The following is a 22,993-nucleotide window of genomic DNA, read 5'->3' on the forward strand; positions in this document are numbered from 1 at the left end:
AATTTTTTTTGTAATAGAGCGGACTTAGGGATGCACCGAATCCAGATTTTTGGGGTTCGGCCGAATAACTAATCCACTGGTTAAGATTCTGCCGAAACCGAATACCAAATCCTCCTCCTGTCCTCAGTCCATGAACACAGTAAACACATTAATGAAGTAAACAGTGACTGTCCTTCCTTTGCCGTACCTGAAGTTGCTGCGTTTTGGCTGCTGTCTGTAGATTCCTTCATGCACAACTGGTATTCTTTCGGATGTTTCATACCAGATGTGTTAACAGCGGTGATGTTGTGTAGTGTTTAGGGTCCTCGCCACCACCAGACAAATCTGCATTGCAGATTGAACATGTAGCTGGACTTGAATGGCCTTCTTTTGACTGAAAGTACTGCCAAACAACACTTTTTCTGCTCACGAGTTCCATTTTCACGTTCTCACAGCCTACTGCATTGAACGCTCCACCTACGTAAACACCTTCCCGTAATCAACGACGCCGTCATTACGTCGACCAGCGTAGTGCAAGCGTAGGGTTCGGTGGGAAAATAATCTTCAAAAAGCCCAATATTCGGCCGAAGCCGAATCCTAGATTCGACGCATCCCTATTTTTTTTTAATGTTTTATGAAATATCTGTGTTGACTGCGTAATCATATCACCGTATTATTTACTGCCGTGCGAGCCACAAAATGAAAGCTTGGTGAGCCGCAGGAGGCTCGCGAGCCGCGCAATGAGCACCACTGCTCCAGTCTCTGTTTGTGTATTCTTGCTTCCACGCTGTAAATGACTTTTGATCAATGTTTTAAAAAAGCTGGTGTATCTTCCCTATCCTTTCCTTTTGGCCCTTGCTCTTCTAACCGGGCCCTGTTTGTGTGGTTTGCAGTGTTACAACTGCGAGGAGGAGGCCATGTACCACTGCTGCTGGAACACTTCGTACTGCTCCATCAAGTGTCAGCAGGAGCACTGGCACGCCGACCACAAACGGACCTGCCGCAGGAAGAGATGAACAAGCCCCTCCCTCCCTCCCCCTTCTGACCTCACACAGCACGCCATTGGCTCTCGCCTTCTCCTCTTCCTGTCAGTCAGTGTCTACAACACACACACACACACGCACGCACCCACACACACACCTCTCTCTTCTGCTTCTCTTATTGCCTTCCTGAAAACTTTGTGGACCCGATGTTTTCTGCGTGAAAAGAGCAATTTGTTCCCTTTTTTTTTGTTTTTTCATTTTCTATTATTTAACATTGATATTTTTTTTTCTTTCTATCTTTTGTTCTGTCCCCCTGAATCGCGAACAGATTGCTCGAGAGCACGGCTCGAATGCAGAGTCATGGCGTGGGTTTTTGCGTTGGTTTCTTATTCAGATTTCTTTTGGGGTTTTTTTTCCTTTCTCTACTGAAGTGCTAATTTTGAGCTTGTGTCCGAGAATGTGTTATTTAAGTGTGTCGTAAGCAGATGCGCGTTGACTGACAAGATTTTATTACCTGAATTTTTAAATAAAATCACTTTTCGTACTGTAAATGCAAACCAATACACACTGTCGATCTTACAAGAAAAACTGAAAACATACCGTAAGTACTATCGCAGCATCCAACGAGCTCCGCTTCCTTAGAGAAAACCTATTTCAAAAAAAAAAAAAGACAAAAAAAGACAAAAAACTACCTAAGATATTAATTTGTAGATGACTTGGCTCACCGACGTTAACACATATATATTTTTTTTCATTTCATGAAACTGTTGCGGTGACGAATAGCACCTTTTTATCATTTCTACCTAAAACTCTTATTGTGCTCAAGTCATTTATTGGGAACAGGGTCACGAGGTCGGCATTAAAAAGACGCCGACAAAATAAATCTTCAATGTATTATTATGATGATGATATTATGCACATTTTGGGGCTCTTTTTGTTTTTGTGTGAATAGACGTTTTTTTACGAGTCGGATATTAAAACTAACATTTTAATTGGTTCTAAATTGGGGAATTGTAGCGCAATCTTCCCTGAGCTGGATCTTAGAGAGGTTTTCATGACTTGACAGTTTTTTTTTTTTCCCCCCACTTTCTTTTTTTTGTGAACATTTCTTTTGCTTTCTTAACAACCCAAATGCTTGTAATATTGCCACAAAAAAAAAATCTGACATTTTCTTGAACCTACCTGAGAAGATCTGGTGTGTCCTCCCTCCTCCTGCGCCCCCCTCCAAAAACCTTAAAGTGCTCATATTATGCTTTTTGGCTTTTCCCCTTTCCTTTATCATGTTATATATATCTTTTTTTGTGCACGTTATAGGTTTACAAAGTGAAAAAGCCCAAAGTCCCCCCCCAAAGGGACTTACCATCTCCAACAGAAAACACTGTTCACAAACTGCTCCAAACAGCTCTATTGTAGTCCAGCCTTTTCTCTATTGTAGTCCAGCCTTTTCTCTATTGTAGTCCAGCCTAACGTGCGTCACTTTGTAACACACGTTATAATGCTCGCCTAGCTGCTAGCGTGCCACGCCCTCATACTCTGCTTCTGACTGGCTAGTAGTCCTTACCTAGGTACTGTCAGGGCACGCCTCATACTCTGCTTCTGACTGGCTAGTAGTCCTTACCTAGCTACTGAGCATGTGCGACTCCCAACAAAGATGTTACAGCAGTGAGAGGTCTCACTCTGTAGCTAAAACAGAGAGCTCAACACACAGGGTGAAAAGAGGAGCTGCAGCAATGTGCAGTACAACAAAAATATGGTGTTTTTTGAAAATTAAACCATGTAAACTTATTCTGATATAACCTCTAAATACAAGTATGAACTTGAAAATGAGCATAATATGAGCACTTTAAAATAATAATGATGTATATTTTTCCGAGCGTCGCCAGTGTCATTTTTTTTTTTTTTTTTTAATAGTGATGTACACTCGAAAATCATATATCTTTTCTTTTCTTCCTAACCCCAAGTGACTCTTTCACTGCTTACGCTGTAGTTGGTGGTCAGTGCCTGCCTCTCTTCTTTTTTTTTTGGTTTCTCATCCTCGCACTAAAGGCGACATGCATGTTGATAGTTTCATAGTTTGTCTTTTTTCTTTCATTATGGTTAAAAACAAAAAAAACAACAACAAAAAAAAGACCAGGAGCTCGCTGGTGTTTAATAATAAGCAGTGACGACGGATGGACCAATATAAACAATATGCAAATGTGAATGATCAAATGAATCTTTTCTATCTTTTCCTGCACTGGATGTCGAGTGTCGATGGTGTATAATGTGGTGCTTGGAAACCTTTTTCTTTTTATTCTCCCAAAAACTGGCAATAAAATTGCCAGTTTTTGATTTTCTTTTGAGGAAGTGTGACTTTTAAAGTTTGTTGACTGTTTCCTCGGTAATGAAGGTTTGACTGAACGGAGGAATAAATAATTGAGCTATACTCAGTATAGACGCAGCGCTTTGTTTTTACACACAGATTTGTGCTTCTGTTAACATGACGAATAAAATACCGTAAATTCTCACGTAGTGGGCAGGACCCTTTCTTAATGATTGATTTTGATAATCTCTGATTTCACCTCCACTAAAGAGAGAATCAGACTTTTATAGCAAACTCTTTTTATTTTTTTTATTTTTTGTATCATGTTTTAAAGTCCCGTTGCTTCTTTTTTGCTGTAAATGAAAACGCAGAACTTCCTTCATCAGTTCAGGTGCAAATTCCACATCGCGTATTAATTGTATCCAGTATGTACTACCTATCAGTTGTCATGGTGACTGATTTCTGCTTTTAGATGACCAGAACATCAAGTCACTCTTCCATTCAACAGGAACGAATGCAATACACGAGCCAACAGACAAAACAAACAGTTTTTCAAAGATTTTATACTTTTTCATCTTGATATATTTCTGTAGCTAGTAGTCCCAATTCTGTACTACATACTATCTGAATCAAGTGTGTACTATACCCTTATATTCTTATACTGTTTTTGCACTTACTACACAAAAAGTACACCCATTTGAATTGCAGTTTAAATTGCAACTTTGTACTTCAACTGCCAATCAACCGTATTAAGAGAGCAAAAAGTTTGACAAAATCTTGAATGGTTTTCTTTTCTTTTGTGAGATGATCTTGGAGAACCACCGGAGTAGCTCCTCCAAGTCCTTTTGTCAACTTTATTATTTCCATTATTGATTCTTTTCCCATCTATTTTTATTTATTATTACCAGTTTTGTCCATTCAACACCAAAAGATATTCAATTTACATCAAATCAAACAGAAGACCAAATCCTCACTTTTGAGCAATAACTACATATTTTTTTGCTTGATTGATTATTTTCTTAATTACTTTTTTTTTTTTTTCCAGTGTAAAGTCACTGCAGACTTGCTTAGAATTGGTGTGACGTATGGAACTGGGACATTGTTATATACATCTTCTATTTCCTGGGAAGGCTTTTATTGTGGAATGCGTACAGGAAGTGTGAAGAGATTCATAAACGGCAGCCTAAAGCACAAATGCACGGCTACGTTCAGCCCCGACAAAACATAGCAAAGCGTTTATTTAGACTGGGGGGGGGGGGGCTTTTTATTACCACGAGTTTACAGACCCGTCTCTGCTGATTGGGTATCACCTGGGACACAGCCAATCAACGAGAGACACGCCCACCAAACGAGTACTATATATAGTACTGAGCTACCTGGGCGCCCCTGCACACCGTTTTGGGATTGAACTGTTTGTGGCTCCCGGCTCCAAGCTTATTGGTTCCTACTGAAGACTTACAATCTTTAAAAACACAAACATACAGTTTCTACAGATACAGCTGGTCACTGTAGTTTTTAATCAAACAAACAGGAGGAAGTAAAGCATTTGTTTGGACTATTTTTTTAGCAGCGGATGAATCCACATTTGGTGCTCTAGTGAGTATTTGGGGCAGCAGGACTGTGTGTGTGTGTGTGTGTGGGAGACTGAGTCAAAACAAACTACAGCGTGTGTGTTCATGGTGATGAAGGAACACGTGTTTTTAACAACAAGGCAGCTCTGTGACACAGAGGAGGAAGATCGATCAGGCTTTGATACACAGATAATACTTGTAACTTGATCCATTATTGTTCAAAAATATGGGCCCACTATTAGAGAATTTACGGTAACTGTTGTTCCAGACTTTAAGGACATTAACACTATTTCTTCACTCGTCTCTTGAGTCTTTTCTTTGGGAACTCATTTAAGTGTATCACTTTAAGATGTAACATGTTATTGTACAGTTTGACCTCTGTTCTTATCCAGCGTTTTCTGCAGCTTGTGATTTCTTTTTTTTGGATTTCTGGAAAGAGTTCTTTTAACGTTCTCTCGTGTTTTTCCTCACATTTCTCCATCATTGCACTACATGTAAATAAATATCTCGTCCTTCATATTATATGTAAATTGTAAATGGATTCACAAATATTCGATTTCAGTTGGTTTTCTTTCTTCTGTGTTCACAGTGATCTGGATGACTGTTCTAGTTTTGTACAATGTACAACCGTTAATCATATCAGCTTCTGTTGTTCCCACCACACTCTGAGCTTTGTGTTACTGTTACGCATACCTGTTTCTCTCTCTCTCTCTCTCTCTCTCTCTATATATATATATAAAATTAGTTTTTTGGGGTTATTTTTTTATTTCATAACACCGTTAGAGCTACACTGCACCTTCGATTTATCCGAATATTTCAAAACGTCACGTTGAAAAACCAATAAACTGCATGTTCTCCCAAAAACATTTTTTTTCCCTTTTCTCACTGTTTTTATATTTGTCCATCCAGCCGTTTAAAAAAAAACAAAATTTTGGTGTGAAAAGTTTTTGATGTCATTCCAGTTTGTAGCTCTGTTATTTTTATTTTTTTGTTACTGTGTGTGTGTGTGTGTGTGTGTGTGTGTGTGTGTGTGTGTGTGTGTGTGTGTGTGTGTGTGTGTGTGTGTGTGTGTGTGTGTGTGTGTGTGTGTGTGTGTGTGTGTGTGTGTGTGTGTGTGTGTGTGTGTGTGTGTGTGTCCGGCTCCTTTTTTTTCTTTCTTTGTGTCATGTTAAGAAAAAGATGCAATATGACAATGATGTTTTTTTATTTTTCTGGAACTTCAGTCGAGCTAAACATCTTTTGAAGCCGTTTTCAGCTTAAAAAAAAAGAGTGAGTCAATCGATCAGATTGTCGCCGTAACCAGACGTTTTCGCTGTTCTTATTCCACAGTATTATAGTACAGAATACTATGTGAGTATAAGATGAAATCCTTCCAGAGTATTTATGTACTTGTAACTGGAATAAAACCAGTGTAAAGTTTCCTTTTTGTCCTCGCCTCCTGTAGGTCATCTTCTGTTCTGTCCATATGTAAACTATTAATTGTGGCTTAACATTTTCTATCCTCCTGACATTTCTTTTTTTTTGTTTTTATGCTTTAGCTAGCAATATGTATATAAATATATTCTATGTGCTAACAAGGAGGAAATAAATGTATCAACAAGTTCATGTGTTTTTCCAATTTTTGGTGACTGAACGCGAGTTACATTTTAACCCGACATTTAATGGCGTGTGTTTTCTTTTTTTAAAGTGTCCATATTATGAAAAATCTTTTTGGGGAGTTATTTTGTGTCTCTGGTGCTTCCACACGCATACAAACTTGGAAAAAAATTCATCCATGCTGTTCTGAGTGAGATACGGTTTCTGAATGTGTCCTGCCTTCAGTCTCCGGGTGAGCTGTTCAAAATCAGCACGGCTTTCTACGTCACTAGCCGAAACGAGGGTCCTAGGGGGCTAACCGTTAGCATGCTAGCTCGTTCTCAATGGCAAAACACTGCTACAACACACACACATTCAACCTAATCTACAAAATAAATTGTATAGAACTACTTCCATGTCCCTGTTCTGCAGGTATCCCACACAAAGTTGGAAGTGCGTCCTCGTTTAGAAGAAGTCTCCCAGCTAATCCTGCCTTGTACTACTGAAGTTGGAGAAACAGCTAGCTAGATGATGTAACCCTTACCTAGCTACTGCGCATGTGCGACTCCCAACAAAGATGTTACAGAAGTTGTGAGGTCTCACTCTGTAGCTAAAACAGAGACCTGAACACAGGGTGAAAAGAGGAGCTGCAGCAATGTGCAGTACCACAAAAATATGGTGTTTTTTGAAAATTAAACCATGGGTGTCCAACTCAACTTCACTAAGGGCCACACTGGAAAATAAGAATCACATCAAGGGCCAGACATGTAGCATTGACATGCTTTTATTTAATCGAAAAAAGTCATATCTTTGACTGTCTTATTGCATGTGTCATCTCACTTACAGTTTGGTCGACATAAAGTCCTAAAGAAGTCACAGAAAAAAAAGTGCCCAAAAACGTCGGAAAAAGTGAGAAAAACGTCGGAAAAAGCGTCCAAAAAAAACGTCAAAAAGTGACACAAATTTTGACAAACGTGACAACATGGGAAAAAGTTACAAATTGTAAAAAAAAAAGCAACAAAAACTAGGCGGGCCAAAATGTATTGTGAACGTAAATTGATATGCGGGCCATAATCTGCGAGGGGCCGGATTTGGCCCGCGGGCCTTGAGTTTGACACGTGATGTAAACCTATTCTGATACAATCTCAAATTACAATTATGAACCTGAAAATGAGCATAATATGGCCACTTTAAGAACTCACCAACACCGCGAAAACATTTCGGCACAGAAAAGAGTATTTCCTGTTTGACTGCAGAGACGGATACATTTGCGACATGGACGTTGAAGCGCACGTTTTACTTAACTATTTATTTCATAGCTTTAGTTACTTTGCAGATTCAGATTACTAATACAAAATAATATGAATAAATGATGATGTATATAGTGGATAAAGATGAGACTTTGTTGATCCCGTGGTGAAATTCACACGCTACCTGCCAAGTCATACTTCCCCTTTTATTTTGGTGAAAGTAACTCAAAAGTAACGCAAGTAGTGTAAAGCGTTACAACTCAGAGACAGTAATATTGTAATATAACTAATTACTCTCAAATGACAGTAACTAGTAATCAATAATGTATTACATTTTGGAAGTAACTTGCCCAACACTGGCTCCAACACTACTCTCACTATAATCGATGAAACTGGCGACACCGGGCATGAGAGCAGCCCGTAGTGGTGCGTCTGCTCCGCGGAGATCCGCTCCACAAGCGTCAAAATAGGGCAGTCTGCTATTTATATTTTTTTACACGAGGTGTGTGCGGCCCTTTTACACAGAAATGGATCACAAAGTGTCTATATTTCTTTTAGATTAAACATGCGCGAAATTGCATTCGCTAAACCCACCAGACTCCATGTAAATAAACAGTAATTTTAGCATCGTAAAATACACTTCATTCAAAGTCAACAGAAACAAAATAAAAACTGAAAAGCAGTTTTGGGTCGTCTTTCCACTTTTCCAGCCATCACAACTCTAGTTTTGGTTGAAATAAACATATAGTTTACTGATTTACATGTGAAAATACATTGGCTCTATACACGCTAAAAGTATTGCTTTTTTAAATGGAGTCTGGTGGGTTTAGCGCTAGCGACTTCAGAGCCGTTTCTGGTTAAACAGAAAGGTCTCAAAGAGGTTTTAAAGGTCTATCTCTGAAGGGATCCTTTCCATAATGTTGTCAGACACTTAGAATATTAATCTGAGCCTAAACTTTTGTTATATATATTGTAATACATAGTTTCTTTTTTTTTTTTTTCAAATTTAACTGAAGGAAACAATTACATTGTTAATGGCAATTATTTCTGAGATAATTAATTGCACAGCAAAATATCTTTCTAGACGTAATATTCCCATTACTCTGGATGATGATGATGAATAACTGGAACTACTTTCCACTGAAGAAATAAAATAGTTCCTATAAAAACTCAGCAGTTGTGCTACGTGCTCAAATAAGAAAATGTTAACAATGTTAACATTGTTTTAAATGTTAAACAAGTTATTTTGAACCAGACTCAAATCAAGTAAAGAGTTTCATCTCTGAAATTCTATATTTTTTTGTGTGTTAACTTCAACATACCAGATTGTTCACATCTTCAGATAAAAAGTTTTGATCACAAACATTTTCTTAAATCTGAATTTGTAGACAAATTAATGAAATCTTTTTTGGACATTTCCGGAACTCAATGTAACAAAAGTATGATGATAAGAATGTGATATCATGTGATTCGGTTTATGTATAGACGGTCTAAAGACACTTTTTAAACATACTTCGGATCCATTTGTTTAACAAGTTCCCAAAACCTGCGTAAAAAAAATAAAATAAACACACCAACATCCCATATTTATTGTCAAAATTGTTGAAATATTTATTTAATTGAAAGACATGAAGTCAACTCAAATAAGACCTTTTTAAAACCTATAAAAACAACAACATACCGGGGAGGGGACGACATACGTTTTGCTGATAAAAGAAAGAAACAAACTGTGAAGAAAGTGCTTTTTTTTAATTATTTTTTAATTTTTCTCCTCTTTCCCGCGTGTTGAAACTACAACATTCTGGTATTCCCGCGACCTTTGACCCCTCCGCAGCTCTGTGACGGGTTTAAAGGGCCTCTGGGTGAAACGCCTTCACTTCCTGCTTCCTGTTTTCAGTCTTTTTTTGTTCCTGTCGTGACATCACTGTATATGAGCCCTGATTGATCGGTCCGTGTAAAAAATATGCAGGACTTTCTGACTCTGGTATTTACAACAACAACAAAAAAGTCGAGGCTGCTCTCCTACCTGCCGTCGCCACGGTGACACTCGAAGGTGTTCATGACGATTCACCTTTTTTCCTAAAAAGAATCCAGTTGCTGCGTGTTGGTCCGTTTCCCCAATTGACGAGTTTTATTCCAGTAAGGAGAGTTTGAAAAATGTAAAACTTAATTCCTATTTCTTACATTTTAAAGATCTGATTAGTTTCCTGATGAATAAACATGTGATATTTAAAGAGTTGTGATCCAAAAGGGGGGAAATCCTAATCATTTTAGACAAGTGGCACAAACTCCAGTTAAAGGGTAACTTCTGTTTTTTTTTTTTTCAACCTTAACCCTATTTTCCTAAGTGTTGTTCATACATTGTTCATATTACATAGCCATATGTATTCTGCTCTTATAAGGTAACTGCTAATACACGACACATTTATGTTCATTTTGTATTACTCTAAACCACCACCTGTTAACCAACTGTACACTACTGTCTACACTGCACTGTATTTCTTGTCCTGTCTATGCACCACCTGTCTATACTTTGTATATCGCATTGCACTTTTCTGCTCTTTTTGCACTTCTGGTTGGACGCAAACTGCATTTCGTTGTCTTTGTACTTGTACTCTGCACAATGACAATAAAGCTGAATCTGATCTACGTGACTGACGGGAACAACAATCTTTGACATTGGTCCAGTATTAAGTGAGATCGCTGCAGTCGGCAGCGGTGAAACAAGCTACAATGTAAGTTAATAGGGCAGTTGTCCAGCTTGTATTTACCTTCACAAAAGTGCTCCTGTTGCCACTGACCAGGGGCGTCGGACTGGGGGGGGGAAAAAAGGGGACTAAGTACCCAGGGCCCTCATGTGAGGAGAGCCCAAAAAGATGCTATAATGAATAGCTGTGGATGCAGGGAGGGGCCCATAGAAAATGCCTTTCTACAGGGCCCAGAATTTTGTGCTACGCCCCTGCCACTGACAGGCTCTGATTAATATTCTAAGTGTCTGACAACATTATGGAAAGGATCCCTTCAGAGATAGACCTTTAAAACCTCTTTGAGACCTTTCTGTTTAACCAGAAACGGCTCTGAAGTCTCATCGCTAAACCCACCAGACTCCATTTAAAAAAAAGCAATACTTTTAGCGTGTATAGAGCCAACATATTTTCACATGTAAATCAGTGAACTATGTGTTTATTTCAACCAAAAAGTTGTGATGTTTGTAAAAGTGGAAAGACGACCCAAAACGGCTTTTCATGGTTTTTATTTTGTTTTTATCGACTTTGAATGAAGTGTATTTTACGATGCTAAAATGACTGTTTATTTACATGGAGTCTGGTGGGTTTTAGCGAACGCAATTTCACAGATGTTTTTATGTTTAAGATCTTACTCTTTGACAGAAAGGTCGACCTCCTTAGAAATCCTTTCCATAATGTTGTCAGATACTTAGAATATTAATCTGAGCCTGTCAGTGGCAACAGGAGCACTTTTGTAAAGGTAAATACAAGCTGGACAATTGCCCCATTAACTTACATTGTAGCTTGCTTCTCTGCTGCCGACTGCAGCGATCTCACTTAATACTGGACCAATGTCAAAGATTGTTGTTCCCGTCAGTCACTTAGACACAAAAATATAGGAAAATAGGGTCCAGGTTGAAAAAAACAGTAGTTACCCTGTAAGGTCAGTGTTAGTTTAATTCCTGCTGGTCACCACTAGAGTTCAGCAAAGATCCTGGATCTCTTAACGTTCCCTTTACACTTTTGTTAAGAGTACACAGCCCATTGTTAAGGAATTGTTTTTTATTATTAGAATAAGTCATGTGGGTTCTTAAAGTACAAATGATATCATTATCCTATCCTTTCCCCCCCTAAATTCAGTAATGCACAGACCTTTGATTTCAGAACTCTTGCTGTGGAATAAAACTCCTCAAAGCTTCACTTCTAATTCGACTGATTGCAACATTTTAGACCAACACGCAGATAACAAAGCCCCGCGTGTCAATCTGCTTCTCTCTGCTGTGAATCCTTGACTTTTCATATAATCTATAATCATATATCTCTATTTTTCCATAATACGCTGGACGCGAGTGAGTTTCACTCGAGATAATACAATGCTTTTGTAGATTTTTTTTTATATTAGCAAATATTCAAGAGCAAAACATTCTTGAACGTCTCGTCATATACTTCTAAAAAGAGAAACAAAATAAATTAAATCAGTTTCTTTTTGTACATACTTACATGATATGAAGTCTGCAGCTGTTAGCTATTAGCACTCTGATTTTCCCGTTGAGAATGGACGGACGCTTCAGAACATAATGAATAAAACAAATGTAACACTTACAAAAAAAAAAAAACCAAGCTAGCATGAAACAAACGTGTAGTACCTCATCGTAACGTTGAAGGGCAGCTGCGACCCCCCCCCCCCCCCACTGACCCCGCCCTCGTATCAAAACATATCGCGCTCTTTGTAAGTGGTTGATATCGTAAAATACCATTTTTGCCACAGTTTGTTTTGTTTTCCTATAAATATCATTTTCCCAAAAAAAAATAGGCTGAAACTTATTCGAGGTCTTGTTAAAAAAAACAACTAACAGAACTAAAGCAACTTCAGCAAATACTTAACAGGAAAATATTGAAATGACCCACACGCAATTATTACAAGCCAGAATCTCTAATAACGATTGTCCTCTTCTGCCTTTTTGGGACGCACGATTGCCACTTTTTCGATAAAATGCTCAGCACAAATGGGAGAACTGTCTTGCTCTGGACGGGGGGGCCTGGCTACATGTTACAGGCCACGTAGACGGGGTCCAGCTGGTCGGACAGGAAGCCGGCGCGCAGGTGGTTGATATCGTAAAATATCATTTTTGCCACTGTATTTTTCTGTTAATATCCTTTTTAAAAAAATAGCCTGAACTTTTCGAGGACATGGCAAAAACGAAACAAAAAAAAACAAACGAGCAACCTCAGCAAATACTTTACAGATAAAAATATTGAAGTGACCCACACGCAAATTTAAAAGCCAGACTCTCTGTTAACGATTGTCCTCTTCCGCCTCTCGGGACGCACGATTGCCACTTTTTCGGTAAAACGCTCGGCACAAATGGGAGAACGTGGTTGTTCTAGATAGGGGGTGGGGGCACTTCCTCTCAGACCTGCAAATTCCGCTGCCTCCAAATTATACAAAAAAAAATACAAAAACACTTGATTCTGTGGAGCTAGTTGGCAGCAGCACATAGCCATGGGGGGAGCGCTGCCTGAGAAATTCAGGGCTGAAAAGCCAACAACCTTCACATGCCTCGGACTCCTGTTCAATTCTTTTCAGTCTCAGGAGCAGACTGTCTTTGCATTCCTTCATCCAACCTCCGTATGGGCCAGCGGGGGGGGGCGCTACATGTTGTAGGCCACGTAGATGGGGTCCAGCTGGTCGGCCAGGAAGCCGTCGCGCAGGTGCATGCGCTGCTTCTCGCCGCGGGAGTTGATGGGGATGACGCCGATGTCGACCACCACCACCACGCCCACGATCAGGTAGTGCTCCTCCAGGACCACGTTGGTGACTAGGGGGACCAGGTCCAGGGCCTCGTGCTCCGAGCCATCCAGCTCCACCACCACCACCAGCAGGTTGGTCCACGTGAACACAGCGCTGGAGGCACACGGGAAGAAACAACATGACACATACGGCCCTCCAGGATCTCGGTCATAAAAATGATTGCATCATAGGCGTAATTTACGACTCCCCCAATAATACAGTCTGGGCTTTTTCCGTAGTTTCTTTAAATTTTCATAGTATAGTAGTCAAATAAAGTCATGAAAAAGTCATAGTAGTATGTCAAAATGAAGTCAAAAATGTCATAGTATAGTATTTTTTATAGTATGTCAAAAAATATATTAAGTCATAGAATAGTATGTTGAATAAAGTCACAATCTAGCATGTCTGGAAAAAGGTATCAGTGCTGCCTTTTATATTCAACACAATGTACAATCTGTTTAATATAAGAATGTTGGAAATGATTAAACAACAAGCAGTTTGTTGTATTTTAGCAGAATACTTAAAGTAGCAGAAATGCAGAGCTGAGAACACTTTGATATCTGTTTATTTATTGCAAGTAATATCGGTATCCAAATATTCAATGTTATTACATATCGCATATTTTCCTCATGTTGTGCAGCCCCATTATGTGTAGTATGTCTGCTCAGTTCCTCTGCTGTTTCTAACCAGTGGCATGGGACACGCCTTGGTCCATTGTGTGCCATATAAACCAGAGCAGCAGCCAGTCTGTGGGCAGATCTCCTCACCACACATCTCTGCATTGTGTCTTTAGCTTCCTTTTCCTTGTTTTTTACAGCACATTTTCACTAATCCACTCCATGCACTACTGACTCGACAGATTCCTTCCATATATTTGTTGGATTTCTTTGGGTTGTTTTGTGATTAATAAATGACTGTATTGTGTGTGTGTCCTGTTTTTGTCACAGTCTTACAGCCAGGCTGTGACAATAGTATGTCAAAAAAGCCCTAGAACAGCATGTCAAAAAAAAGTCATAGTATAGAATATCGACAAAATCGGAACAAGAGTCCTAGTATAGTATGTCGAAAAAAGTCCTAAAAAAGTCATAGTATAGTATGTCGAAAAAAGTCCTAGTATAGTATGTCGAAAAAAGTCCTAGTATAGTATGTCGAAAAAAAAAAAAAAAAAACATAGTATATAGTGTCGAAAAAAAACATAAAAAAGTATAAGTTAAAAAAAGGTCATAAAAAGTCATAGTATAGTATGTCGAAAAAAGTAAAAAAAAAAAATAGTATATAGTGTTGAAAAAAAACATAAAAAGTATAAGTTAAAAAAAGGTCATAAAAAGTCATAGTATAGTATGTCGAAAAAAGTCATAGTATAGTATGTCGAATATAGTTATAGTATAGCATGTCGTAAAAACAAAAAAAGTCATAGTATAGTATATCGAAAAAAGTAATGAAAGTCATAGTATATTATCTTGAAAAAAGTCCTAAAAAAGTCATAGTATAGTATGTCGAAAAAGTAAAAAAAAATATAGTATAGTATGTCGAATATAGTTATAGTATAGCATGTCGTAAAAACAAAAAAAGTCATAGTATAGTATATCGAAAAAAGTAATGAAAGTCATAGTATATTATCTTGAAAAAGTCTAAAAGTCATAGTATAGCATGTCGAAAAAAAGTAAAAAAATATAGTATAGTATGTCAATATAGTCAAAGTATAGCATGTCGTAAAACAAAAAAAAGTCATAGTATAGTATATCGATTATCTTGAAAAAAGTCCTAAAAAAGCATAGTATAGTATGTCGAAAAAAAAGTAGAAATATAGTATAGTATGTCGAATATAGTTATAGTATAGCATGTCGTAAAAACAAAAAAAGTCATAGTATAGTATATCGAAAAAAGTAATGAAAGTCATAGTATATTATCTTGAAAAAAGTCCTAAAAAAGTCATAGTATAGTATGTCGAAAAAAAGTAAAAAAAAATATAGTATAGTATGTCGAATATAGTCATAGTATAGCATGTCGTAAAAACAAAAAAAGTCATAGTATAGTATATCGAAAAAAGTAATGAAAGTCATATATCTTGAAAAACGTCCTAAAAAAGTCATAGTATAGTATGTCGAAAATAGTAAAAAAAATATCGTATAGTATGTCGAAAAATAGTCATAAAAAAGTTATAGTATAGTATGTCGAAAAAACTAAAAAAGTCATAATATAGTACATAACGTTATAAAAAACCATGGTATACTATGTCGAAATAAAGTCATAGTATAGCATGTTGAAAAAAAGTAACGAAAAAGTCATAGTATATGTCGAAATAAAGTCAATAGAAATCATAGTATAGCATGTCGAAAAAAATAAGTCATAGTATAGTATGTCGAAATAACAAAAAAAAAGGTCATATATAGTATCTTAAAAAATGTCATCAAAAAGTCATAGTATAGTATGTCGAAAAAAAGTTATAGTATGGTTTATCCAAAAATGTCATAAAGTCATAATATAGCATGTCTAGAAAAAGGCAGTGGTGGACTAAAGGTTAGAGAAGCGAGCTTGTGAACGGGAGGTCGTGGGTTCAATCCCCAGAACAGCCGTAGAGTAACATGTCGAAAAAAGGCATAGTATAGTATGTCGAAAAAGTCATAAAAACGTCATGATGTCAGAGTATTTCATGATGTCTCAGGTTAGCTTGCTGCTGTCCTCACCACTCTGTGATGCTCTTGTGCGTCCTGATGACGGAGGTCTCGATATCGATGGGGTGGTAACGCATCCCTCTCAGCTCCATGGCTTCCTCCAGAGCACCGACCACGTACAGGGCGTCGTGACGCTCTACACACACACACGTTACACATTTATAACTTTTCTGACAGTAACTTTATTAACAAATGTACTTTCTCTAACTGGAATGTTTTTAAAGTGTTGTTGCATTTTCTCATATAATCACAAAAAACAAAAAGAACATTTCCTCCTGGATATGGGAAATAAAACCAATAAGATTAAAAAAATTGAGATTACTTTTGCAAGTGTATTGTGTTATTTCACATGATTGTGCTGCCACTCTGGCCCAAACACTCAACGTCAATCTGGTCAATTAATAATTCAAATAAAGGAAGATACAAACAGACAGAATGCACTCCAGGACCATCCACTGGTTACAGGGTAACTATTATATTTGGCCTGGGAACGTCTCACTGACAATGCCATTCATCATGGCTAAATAGCTGAAGACATTGCACTTTCAATCTAACAGGTTTAAGTCTTCTTCACACTGATTTATCACTGTTAAAAGTTATAAAATAAACTCAGCTTGAAGCAAAACATTTCCTACCAGTATTCAGTGTGTAAACCTCTGACTATTTAAACACCAAAGATATTATAACACTGCAGTGTGTTAGATGTGTGCTCATCAGAGAGGAAAGATCCTCTTTGAGACAGACCGTGACGTAACTCTCCGCTGAAAACCAGACTAATGGATTCCTTCAAGGATGGCAGCACTTAAAATCAGCCCTGAAGCTGTTTAATCCTCTCTGTTATATGAGAACACTAAAGGTCAGTTTTGGCCCCATCAATTATAAATTTCACATTATTCTATGATTCATTTAAGTCACGTCCTCACCTCTAGGGCTGGGTACCGAAGTCAATACTTTTTAGGCACCGACCGGATTGCCTCTAAAGCAGGGGTCTTCAATGTTTTTTTTAAACCAAGGACCCTTTAACTGAAAAAGAGACCCCTACATGTATTACCATAACGTGTAGGGCGGCCTAAAGCCTTTATACATACCTTTTTAGTGCATGGAATACTGAGCTATTAACATAATTGTGTTTTATAAATCATTTTAAATGTTAAACATACATGTGTCACAGTGAATCCTTAGGATTAACTGTATCCGTGGATCTTAGGGACTACCTTACCTATAGACCAGTACGCCTATCATCAGTGGGGATTAATCTGATTGTTATAACATAATATGTTGGATTCATGTTAAGGCATTTTAATTTGAAAAGAACTTTCAAAAATTAACTATAATTTGGCAGCCCCCCCTGCAGTGACTATGAGGACCCCCTAGGGGTCCCGGACGTCCGGGACCCCCTGTTGAAGATCTCTGCTCTGAAGTATTGTGTATCGAGTATCGAACCCAATTTTAATACCTAAGTTTTAAATCTCATCAGCGTCTGAGCCAATAATGTTTAATGTTAATGTTCATAAGCGAAATAAACATCAAAACAACTGTAATGTAATGTCAAATTGTCGGGAAAGAAAACGTCAAAAGGCGAAAAAAGGCTGAAAAGGCGTCAAAAACTCTGAAAGAAGCAACAAAAACTTTTTTAAAAAACTGCAGAAAGATGACAAAAACGTCGAAAAAATTGTCAAAAAAAGCATTAAAGAACACTTTACTTTACTTGAAGGAATCTACATAAGAGTGACATGACACTGTCATGAACGTGTCATAAACATTATAAACAAATCATAAACGTTTATGACATAACGCTTCTTTTAGTAAGGGTCATTCGGTTTTTGTCATGACAAGTTAGGGTTAGAGTTCATGTGTCACGACAGTGTCATGTGTTCATGACACTGACGTCATGTCACTCTTATGTAGATACCTTCAAGTAAAGTGTTACCGAGAAAAGCAACAAAAAACTCCAAAAAACAACAAAAACTTCTGTAAAAACCCAGAATGGATTATTGGGGGGGTTTCAACACTGTAAATTATGCCTATGGTCTAACGTTACTCGTAGCAGAGGCAGGCAGGAAAAACTCGTCGTTACACACAGAGAGACGGGGCTCACATAGTAGGAGCTGAAAAAAAAAATTGTGCTGTAATGTGTAAGGTTGTATTAATTATAGAAATGCACCAAATCCAGATTTTTGGGGTTGGGCCGAATACCAAATCCACTGGTTAAGATTCTGCCGAATCAGAAACCGAATACTGAATCCTCCTCCCATCCTCAGTCCATTAACACAGTGAACACATTAATGAACAACGTTGCACAACTCATATTCTTTCGGATGTTTCATACCAGATGTTGTAACAGCGGTGATGTTGTGTATTGTTTAGGGTCCTCGCCACCACCAGACTAATCAGCATTGCAGATTGAACATGTAGCTGGACTTGAATGGCCTTCTTTTGACTGAAAGTACTGCCAAACAACACTTTTTCTGCTCACAGAGTTCCATTTCCACTTTCTCACAGCCTGCTGCATTGAACGCTCCACCTACGTAAACACCTTCCCGTAATCAACGGCGGCGTCATTACGTCGACCAGCGTAGCGCGCGTGGTGCAAGCGTAGGGTTTGGTGGAAAAGAATTCTAAGGTTCGGCAGAAACCGAACCCCGTCAAAAAGCCCAATATTGAGCCGAATGCGAAGACGAATCCTGGATTCGGCGCATCCCTGGTTAATTAATCTAATTTCTTTTGTTTTATGAAATTAGTATAAAAAAGTATCGTTTAGGAACCTGTATCAAAGTCATGGTACTGGTATTGAAGATTTTAGAACGACTCCCCCAGCCCTACTCACCTCCGCTGGCGTCGGTCAGCTCGGTCCTGCGGAGGAAGCCCAGGTATCCGGTTCGAGCCCAGACGGTTTGCGTGTCTCCGAAGCTGAGCCTGGAGTTGAAATGGTCCGACTGCAGCGCCTCGTCCCCGTAGACGGTGAAGTAGCCGCTGGCGTTGTGGCCGCTGTGCACCCAGATCTACAAACACACATGTCCATAAAGTGTCGTACCAAAAGGACAAATCCCATCACAAACAGAATGTTTTTCATGATATAAAAAACATTGCAGAAACAGGAACCAACAACGTTTTTATTTAACAACTTCATGGATGATTAAAACTGAACATTTTCTCAAGTCACCAGTCACTAGCTTAATCCAAATAGACAAACCTCGCCCAGATGTGACTCTCCCATTGGTCCCTTGGTCTCTGGGTTGGCGATGATGATTCGGACCCCTGGCAGGATCTGTTCACAAATCAGAGACCACACGTCAACATTTAGACCAACGGTGCCAAACTCAGTTTCACTAAGGGCCGGACTGGAAAATGAAAATCATGTCAGTTTCAGTTTATTGACATGCGTGTATTTAAAGTGCTCATATTATGCTCATTTTCAGGTTCATAATTGTATTTAGAGGTTGTACCAGAATAGGTTTACATGGTTTAATTTTCAAAAAACACCATATTTTTGTTGTACTGCACATTGCTGCAGCTCCTCTTTTCACCCTGTGTGTTGAGCTCTCTGATTTAGCTACAGAGTGAGACATCTCACTGCTGTAACATCTTTGGTTGGGAGTCGCACATGTGCAGTAGCTAGGTAAGGACTACTAGCCAGTCAGAAGCAGAGTATGAGGGCGTGCCCTGACAGTACCCAGGTAAGGACTACTAGCCAGTCAGAAGCAGAGTATGAGGGCGTGCCCTGACAGTACCTAGGTAAGGACTACTAGCCAGTCAGAAGCAGAGTATGAGGGCGTGCCCTGACAGTACCTAGGTAAGGACTACTAGCCAGTCAGAAGCAGAGTATGAGGGCGTGCCCTGACAGTACCTAGGTAAGGACTACTAGCCAGTCAGAAGCAGAGTATGAGGGCGTGCCCTGACAGTACCTAGGTAAGGACTACTAGCCAGTCAGAAGCAGAGTATGAGCCTGGCTTTTAAAGGGAATGGGAGATGACTCTCTGATTGGTTCATTGCATGTTACGCCCAAAACACACCTATGAATTAATGAAGACACTAAGTACAACCCTTTTGAACCATACGCCCGGTGCACGGACCCTTTTTTCACCGTCAAACTAGCAAAAGTGGATTTGTACACGCCCTAAACGCACCTGCGCCGTGCGCTCCACGCCGTGCGCTTACATCCTTAAAATAGGGCCCATAAACTACAGGATTAAGAAACAAAAAACCACCTTACCTTCCCAGACTCCATCAGAGGCAGGCTGTGTGGTGATCCCCTCTCTACTAGTCGGACCCTGCAGAGGAAAACAAAGACACAAAGACTTTTCTTAAACAAAAAAATGAACACATTTTAGGAAAAAAGAGTGTTTAACCCAACACTAAAGTGATATTACAAAATGTCATTTTAGACATGTATTTACTATTTTATTTATATATTACACTACTTGTGTGAAGCCAAGACTTTTGTAAACTCATTTCAAGCGCAAAAACAATTGAGTTAAGGTTTGTTTTCACGAGAGATTTAGGGAAATTTCCAAAAAGCTAACGTCAACTTTTCAGCTTTAGGGCCAACATCTCTTTACACATTGCTCTGGAACACATTTGGGCCTCACTTTACAGAAAGCAGAGTTTGTTCTGAACATTTTGATATGAAACACCTAAGGTGCAAATGTTTTTCTCCTCAGAATAAAGTTCTCATATTTCTTTCTAATTTTTTTTTAAATTTGTACTTTTTCTTTTTTTAAGAAGGCATTTTTAGGCCTTTATTGACAGGACAGCTGAAGACATGAAATGGGAGGGGGGGGGGGGGGGGGGGGGGGACATGCTGCAAACAGCCGCAGGTTGGAGTTGAACCCGCGGCCGCTACGTCGAGGAGTAAACCTCTGGACCCTGGATATGGGCGCGCATAACACAATATGCTCACAGGGAACAAACCAGGGACTTTAGAATGTAAATGTGCCATTTTAAATGAAATTACACAGGACATTGGGGGGGAAAAAAAACAATAATTATATTTCAACCCAACAACTTCAAATAAAATAAAAATGTCGCTCCTCAAAAGGAAGGCGACAGAAGTGGTCGGTCGGATTATAAACGTGAAAGACGCAGCGTCTCTGCTAGAAACAGGCCTGCTTGAATCAACAGTGATTACATGTAATCATGCACACTGACAGTTCTATTTTTACACAGCAGGACTGGGACTTCTCTCAGGCTGAAGGCCATAATGATCTGCACTGCAGCAACAGGAAACTGAAGTTTCTCCAGACACATGTGGGAAACTTTTGCTAACAGCTCCTGACATGTTTAACCCTCCTGCTGTCCTTGGGTCAAAAGGGCCCAAAAAACGAACATGGATCAATGCTTTACGCAAGAAAAATGAAGGGTCAGATCAGCACTTTCATTAAATGTTGGGTGTTCTATTACAATTTAAAGCATTTGAAAAAACAATAAAATGGTTTCTAAACAGTATTCGGACTAAACTTTGACAGTCTGTAATTATCCACTCAATCGTAGTCTATTTCCACGACGTTCCACTTCCGGGATTGCTCAGGTGTCGCTGGAAATTCCGCAGGATGTCCTTCTTTTTAGGCCGGATGTCCATCACCTTCCTCTTTCTTTGTGTTCCGGTGGATTTGTGAGGACTATGGTTAACTGCTCCTCAGATCTCTGCAGGGTAAATCCAGACAGCTAGCTAGACTATCTGTCCAACGTGTTGCACGGCTAAGACGATATTCACAGTTGGCGTCTTTTTTGATGAGAAAAAGTTGACTAGGGCAAGTTTGTAGTGAAAAAAAAAGCTGGCAGGTTGGTTTTTATTCTAGCCGCTGATCGTAAAAAAAGTTTGGATATAATGAGAAGCTTAAAAAAAGTTTCTTTGTGACAATATGACGGTTTCAGGCACATCAGGCTGAGTCAGTCTCAGCCTGATGAGTCAGTCATCAACTCAGTCTGAGTCACATTTCATGCTGGGTGACACCGAAAATAGCATCTCGGGAGTCTCCCAAATTTGTTTTGCTAGAGTTTTTTGGCTTTCTGCGGAGAAATATGACTTCATGAAGCAACCAGAGGTTTGAAAATGGCTGTGAGGGCTCAACATTAGTGTCAGATTTCATCTCTTAAAAGTGGCGAAGCTGTCAGTTTCCAGGCGACAGAGATGGACAACAACTGCAGGGATGCCAAGCTAGACTTTAACAAGTGCCTTCAAGTGCGGTCGGAAACGCCGAAATCTATAAACGATCTGACAGAAAACAGTTTACTGTGAAATAGAAAGTTGACTTGTGTTTTGTTGGGGGGGGTTTAAGAACACAACGTCGCACAAACGGGCCGTTTCATTGACACTCCCCCCTCGCCGCACCACCGTGCTACAAATCACCGGATCGCTTATGTTGGTCTGAACGCCCCGTTACCAGTTTGTTCAACTCACCTGTCATGCCGTAGCGCTCTCATATCGACGAACACGGTCGTGGGGTCGGGTCCTGAGGTTCCCTGAGAAACAACAACAACAACAACAGCGTCACACCGTGTCCTTTAACACAACTCCTGCCCAGTGGTGTAGTCTAGTTCTTTTGTAGTGAGTATACTGTCATTTATTCCCTCCCAGCATTAGACTCGCCCGTCCTAGAGCGACAACCCCATAGGTTATTTGTAACGTTACTGCGTAAAGCATCAGCCTCATCTGGGATCATTTTCTGTAGTTTCTGTAACGTTAACGTCTGCTGCGGTGTCACTCGAAGCGGCAGTACAGCTTCAGGGGCAGGCTTACCAAAACACTGAAAGAGTGTAGTTTAAATGTTGCTTTCGTTTCATAGATCTACTTCAGTGATTCACATTAGTTCATCGCAGAGAATGACCGCCAAGCAACTGTGTTGTTGTTCCTAGGCGACTCGCAACACAGACGGGGTGAACGTTAAGTGTGAAAGTTCGGTAACACTTTACTTGAAGGTATCTACATAAGAGTGACATGACACAGTCATGAACACATGACACAATCATGACACACGAACCCTTACTCTAAACCTAACTTGTCATGACAAAAACCGAATGACACTTACTGACAGAAGCGTTATGTCATAAACATTTATGACTTGTTTATAATGTTTATGACACGTTCATGACAGTGTCAAGTCACTCTTATGTAGATACCTTCAAGTAAAGTGTAACCGAA

At 39.2% G+C, this 22,993-nt stretch overlaps 2 protein-coding genes across 11 annotated transcripts in view; one reads left to right on the plus strand and one right to left on the minus strand.

Annotated features, from left to right (window-relative positions):
• Positions 1-3,186, plus strand: part of zmynd11 (zinc finger, MYND-type containing 11) — a 41,807-nt gene extending 38,621 nt beyond the window's left edge. For all 6 annotated transcript variants that reach the window (XM_078265023.1, XM_078265027.1, XM_078265026.1 and 3 more), the window contains one exon: positions 873-3,186. In XM_078265023.1, the coding sequence (XP_078121149.1) occupies positions 873-995 (123 nt within the window). In that variant the 3' untranslated portion in view covers positions 996-3,186. The remainder of the gene's footprint in view (positions 1-872) is intronic.
• A 6,060-nt stretch (positions 3,187-9,246) lies between these two features.
• Positions 9,247-22,993, minus strand: part of LOC144527143 (disco-interacting protein 2 homolog C) — a 240,869-nt gene continuing 227,122 nt past the window's right edge. For all 5 annotated transcript variants that reach the window (XM_078265043.1, XM_078265041.1, XM_078265042.1 and 2 more), the window contains 6 exons: positions 22,253-22,314; positions 20,066-20,123; positions 19,046-19,120; positions 18,680-18,854; positions 15,865-15,988; positions 9,247-13,291 (listed from right to left, as the gene is read on the minus strand). In XM_078265043.1, coding sequence (XP_078121169.1) covers positions 13,039-13,291; positions 15,865-15,988; positions 18,680-18,854; positions 19,046-19,120; positions 20,066-20,123; positions 22,253-22,314 — 747 coding nt within the window. In that variant the 3' untranslated portion in view covers positions 9,247-13,038. The remainder of the gene's footprint in view (positions 13,292-15,864; positions 15,989-18,679; positions 18,855-19,045; positions 19,121-20,065; positions 20,124-22,252; positions 22,315-22,993) is intronic.

This window comes from Sander vitreus, chromosome 12 (genome assembly GCF_031162955.1).
Source record: "Sander vitreus isolate 19-12246 chromosome 12, sanVit1, whole genome shotgun sequence".
NCBI lineage: Eukaryota > Metazoa > Chordata > Actinopteri > Perciformes > Percidae > Sander > Sander vitreus.